Source organism: Boleophthalmus pectinirostris, unplaced genomic scaffold, assembly GCF_026225935.1.
Source record: "Boleophthalmus pectinirostris isolate CB_2022bp ecotype Guang Dong unplaced genomic scaffold, ASM2622593v1 HiC_scaffold_2825, whole genome shotgun sequence".
NCBI lineage: Eukaryota > Metazoa > Chordata > Actinopteri > Gobiiformes > Gobiidae > Boleophthalmus > Boleophthalmus pectinirostris.
This window is the reverse complement of record NW_026571290.1, coordinates 301341-306780: the sequence shown is the minus strand read 5'-3', so window position 1 is coordinate 306780 and position 5440 is coordinate 301341. Positions and strand designations below refer to the sequence as shown.

The 5440-nt window shown below is 49.0% G+C and overlaps 1 protein-coding gene across 1 annotated transcript in view; it reads left to right on the top strand.

The window, feature by feature from the left end:
* The first annotated feature begins 581 nt into the window (after window positions 1-581).
* The window catches only part of LOC129410893 (ribitol-5-phosphate transferase FKTN-like), an 11812-nt gene continuing 6953 nt past the window's right edge, over window positions 582-5440 (top strand). The window contains exon 1 of the mRNA XM_055159864.1: window positions 582-808. Coding sequence (XP_055015839.1) covers window positions 707-808 — 102 coding nt within the window. The 5' untranslated portion in view covers window positions 582-706. The remainder of the gene's footprint in view (window positions 809-5440) is intronic.

The following is a 5440-nucleotide window of genomic DNA, read 5'->3' as shown; positions in this document are numbered from 1 at the left end:
GTCCTGGTTTAGTCCTGGTTTAGTTCTGGTTTAGTCCTGGTTTGTCCTGGTTTCCTGGTTTAGTCCTGGTTTAGTCCTGGTTCTGGTTTAGTCCTGGTTTAGTTTTCTGGTTTAGTCCTGGTTTAGTTCCTGGTTTAGACCTGGTTTAGTTCTGGTTTAGTTCTGGTTTAGTCCTGGTTTAGTTTACCTGGTTCTAGTTCTGGTTTAGTCTGGTTTAGTTCTGGTTTAGTCCTGGTTTAGTTCTGTTTAGTTTAGTCTGGTTTAGTCCTGGTTTAGACCTGGTTTAGTTCTGGTTTAGTTCTGGTTTAGTTCTGGTTTAGTCCTGGTTTAGTCCTGGTTTAGTTCTGGTTTAGTCCTGGTTTAGTCCTGGTTTAGACCTGGTTTAGTTCCTGGTTTAGTTCTGGTTTAGTCCTGGTTTAGACCTGGTTTAGTCTGGTTTATTTCTGGTTTAGTCTGGTTTAGACCTGGTTTAGTCCTGGTTTAGTTCTGGTTTAGTCCTGGTTTAGTTCTGGTTTAGTTCTGGTTTAGTTTTATTTTGACACTCTCTCTTTTATTGTGAAGTCGCGGCGGCGGAAGTGGCGGTCCCTAAGATGGCGGCCGTGCTCGGTGCTCCTCGCGCTCCGCTCCGTTTTCCCGCCGCGGCTCCGGTTTCCCGCCGTTAAGCGCGCTCCCGCTGCGGCATGAGGCGCGCGTGACCGAGGCGCGGATGGTGCGCGTGAACCGGAGCGCGCTGCTGTACGTGCTCGCGCTCGGCAGCTGCGCGTTCCTGCTCTTCCAGCTGTACTACTACCGGAAGTACGTCACGAAGGTCAGTAAACAAAGACGGGATCCAGCGGAACCTAAAACCTGTGTGTGTCAGGTCCTCCACGTGTGTGTCAGGTCCCTCTCTCTGTGTGTCAGGTCCCTCTCTGTGTGTCAGGTCCCTCTCTGTGTGTGTCAGGTCCTCTGTGTGTGTCAGGTCCTCTCTGTGTGTCAGGTCCTCTCTGTGTGTGTCAGGTCTCTGTGTGTCAGGTCCCTCTCTGTGTGTCGGTCCCTCTCTGTGTGTCAGGTCCCTCTCTGTGTGTCAGTGTCAGGTCCTCTCTGTGTGTCAGGTCCCTCTCTGTGTGTCAGGTCCCTCTCTCTGTGTGTCAGGTCTCTCTGTGTGTCAGGTCCCTCTCTGTGTGTGTCAGGTCCCTCTCTTGTGTGTGTCAGGTCCTCTCTGTGTGTGTCAGGTCTCTCTGTGTCAGTGTCAGGCCTCTCTCTGTGTGTCAGGTCCTCTCTCTGTGTGTCCTCTGTGTGTCAGGTCTCTGTGTGTCAGGTCCCTCTCTGTGTGTCAGGTCCTCTCTCTGTGTGTCAGGTCCTCTCTGTGTGTCAGGTCCTCAGGTCTCTCTGTGTGTCAGGTCCTCTCTCTGTGTGTGTCAGGTCCCCTCTCGTGTGTCAGGTCTCTCTGTGTGTCAGGTCTGTGTGTCAGGTCCTCTCTGTGTGTGTCAGGTCCCTCTGTGTGTGTCTCTCTGTGTGTCAGGTCCCTCTCTGTGTCTCTCTGTGTGTCAGGTCCCTCTCTGTGTGTCAGGTCTCTCTGTGTGTCAGGTCCTCTCTGTGTGTGTCAGGTCCCTCTGTGTGTCAGGTCCCTCTCTGTGTGTCAGGTCCCTCTCTGTGTGTCAGGTCCGTCTCTGTGTGTCAGGTCCCTCTCTGTGTGTCAGGTCCCTCTCTGTGTGTGTCAGGTCCCTCTCTGTGTGTCAGGTCCCTCTCTGTGTGTCAGGTCCCTCTCTGTGTGTCAGGTCCCTCTCTGTGTGTATCAGGTCCCTCTGTGTGTGTGTCAAGTCCTCCACGTGTGTCAGGTCCCTCTCTGTGTGTCAGGTCCCTCTGTGTGTGTCAGGTCCCTCTCTGTGTGTCAGGTCCCTCTGTGTGTGTCAGGTCCCTCTCTGTGTGTGTCAGGTCCCTCTCTGTGTGTGTCAGGTCCCTCTGTGTCAGGTCTCTGTGTGTCAGGTCCCTCTCTGTGTGTCAGGTCCCTCTCTGTGTGTGTGTGTCAGGTCCCTCTCTGTGTGTGTCAGGTCCTCTTGTGTGTCAGGTCCCTCTCTGTGTGTCAGGTCCCTCTCTGTGTGTGTCAGGTCCCTCTGTGTGTGTGTCAGGTCCTCCACGTGTGTGTCAGGTCCCTCTCTGTGTGTCAGGTCCCTCTCTGTGTGTGACAGGTCCCTCTCTGTGTGTCAGGTCCCTCTCTGTGTGTGACAGGTCCCTCTCTGTGTGTGTCAGGTCCCTCTCTGTGTGTCAGGTCCCTCTCTGTGTGTGACAGGTCCCTCTCTGTGTGTCAGGTCCCTCTCTGTGTGTGTCAGGTCCTCTCTGTGTGTGAGGTCCCTCTCTGTGTGTCAGGTCCCTCTCTGTGTGTGTCAGGTCCTCTCTGTGTGTCAGGTCTCCTCTGTGTGTCAGGTCCTCTCTGTGTGTGTCAGGTCCCTCTGTGTGTGTGTCAGGTCCCTCTCTGTGTGTCAGGTCCCTCTCTGTGTGTCAGGTCCCTCTCTGTGTGTGACAGGTCCCTCTCTGTGTGTGTCAGGTCCCTCTCTGTGTGTCAGGTCCCTCTCTGTGTGTCAGGTCCCTCTCTGTGTGTGTCAGGTCCCTCTCTGTGTGTGTCAGGTCCCTCTGTGTGTGTCAGGTCCCTCTCTGTGTGTCAGGTCCCTCTCTGTGTCAGGTCCTCTCTGTGTGTGTCAGGTCCCTCTCTGTGTGTGTCAGGTCCCTCCCTGTGTAAAAAAAATAAATAAAAATTTAAGGAAAAAAAAATAAATAAATAAATAAAAAGAAAAAAAATAATTAATGAATTAAAAAAAAAAAAAAAAAAAAGATCCAGTTGAACCTAAAACCTCAAAAAACTCGTGTGGAACTTCATCCTGATTTTCTCAAACTTTAAACTTCATCGCTGTAAAGTTTCGAGTCAGAAACACAAATCTGTGATGTTTCAGTCCCTCTTCTTCTCTTATATCAATTCTATAAATTATTGTACAAATCCAAAACCTTGAAGACAAAATCACTTTGTACAGAATTTGAAATATGAAATATGAATGTGTTTATTTGCTTTCCTACATTTGTACATGTTTATCTTTATATTTACACGTATAAATGTGTTTTTAATGAAAATGTTGCGCTGATTGAGCCTGTGAGCAAATGAACTCTTAAACCTCCAGCAGTGGTTCTGTTTATACCATTGTTTATTATTGATTTATTTATTGATTGATTGATTTGATTGGGACAGAACATGTTAATGAACAAACATGACAACATGAATGTAAACACACCGGATTATAGCCTAAGGCTCATTTCCATCTGTTGTCCCAAGGGCAAAGGTCACAGGGGCCAGACACTAAAATATTGCACACTCCACTCATTACATAGTTCCATTATTACAGTTCCATTATTGCACAGTTCCCATTATTGCACAGTTCCCATTATTGCACATAGAAAAACAATTCAAATCCCAGTGCAGTTACACATGTGACATGTTTGATTTGACCATAACCAAGTGTTTGTTTGAGCTTTAAAACAGGTGTATGTGGGACGTTCTTTCAGGGTCAGTGGAGACTGTTCCTCAGATTTCCACCTTGTACAGATAAAACATTCTGACCAAAGGTCGTCCGTCTCTGGGGTGTGACCAAGTCTCCCCTGGTGGTGGCTCGTGTGGTTCTTATTGAAATGTCTTTATGTTTAATGTAATTATTTAATGGTGCTGGTGCCAGGGAGTGTAGAACCTTATAAATGAGACAAGTCCTTTTGAGTTTGACCATGTTGCTAAAATCCAGAAGCCTGTGCTTTTTCAGTATGTGACAGCGGTGGTGGGAAATGGGTTTTTTGTCAAGTATTTTTAGACTCTTTTATAGAGGTTTTCAATGGTTTTAAGTGTTGTGGGGCAAGAGACCAAGTAGTTAAGCAGTAATCGATGTGAGACATAATCATTGAATAGAAATAAGTTTTTTGCAGCATTCATGTTTAAGTTATTCCTGATATGACGGAAGTTCTGAATGTTAAACTGGAAAACCTGGGATACTTTTTTAACATGACTTTTGAAGGATAGTGTTGAATCTAGAATTACTCCGAGGTATTTAAATTCTGAGACCAGATCAAGTTCAACTCCACTAAGAAAAACGTTTGATTGCTTCAAATCGGTGTGACGTTTTGAGAAATACATGCAGACAGTTTTTTTGGTGTTTAGCAGAACACACTGTATATTTGAAATAAAATTTAAAAAAAATAAATAAAAAAAAAGATCCTGCCGACAGAGTCCGGAAAACAAGAAATACATAATAAACACGTAATTAACACTTAATAAACACATAATAAATGCATAATAAATACATAATAAACACTTAATAAACAAACACATATCCATCCATCCATTTTCGTCCGCTTATCCGGGGTCGGGTCGCGGGGGCAGCAGCCTAAGCAGGGACTCCCAGACTTCCTTCACCCCAGACACGTCCTCCAGCTCCTCCGGGGGACCCCGAGGTGTTCCCAGGCCAGTCCAGAGACATAGTCCCTCCAGTGTGTCCTGGGTCTTCCCCGGGGCCTCCTCCCGGTGGGACATGAACACCTCCCGAGGGACACGTCCAGGAGGCATCAGAACAGATGCCCGAGCCTCAACTGGCTCCTCTCCACGTGGAGGAGCAGCGGCTCTACTCCGAGCTCCTCCCGTGTGACTGAGCTCCTCACTCTGTCTCTAAGGGAGACGCCCAGACGCCCTGCGGAGGAAACTCATTTCGAGCGCTTGTATCCGCGATCTCGTCCTTTCGGTCACTACCCAGAGCTCATGACCAGAGGTGAGAGGAGGAACGAAGACTGACCGGTAAATCGAGAGCTTCACCTTTCGACTCAGCTCCTCTTCACCACAACGACCGATACAGCGACCGCATCACTGCAGACGCTGCACCTGTCCACCTGTCAATCTGCCCACGCTGCACCTGTCCACCTGTCAATCTCACGTTCCGTCCTTCCCTCACTCGTGAACAAGACCCTCGAGATACTTGAACTCCTCCACTTGAGGCAAAGACTCCCCACCCACCCGGAGAGGGCAAGCCACCTTTTTCCGGTCAAGAACCACGACCTCAGACTTAGAAGAGCTGATCTTCATCCCAGACGCTTCACACTCGGGTCAAACCGCCCCAGTGCACATTGCAGGTCCTGGTTCGATGAAGCCAACAGAACAACATCATCCGCAAACAGCAGAGATGATCCTGTGGTCCCCAAACCGGACCCTCCGGCCCCTGACTGCGCCTAGAAATTCTGTCCATAAATACAATGAACAGAACCGGTGACAGGTGCAGCCCTGGCGGAGTCCAACATGCACCGGGAACAGGTCTGACTTACTGCCGGCAATGAACACAGCTCCTGCTCCGGTCATACAGGGACCGGACAGCCCTTAGCAAAGGGCCCCGGACCCCATACTCCCAGAGCACCCCCCACAGGACACCACGAGGGACACGGT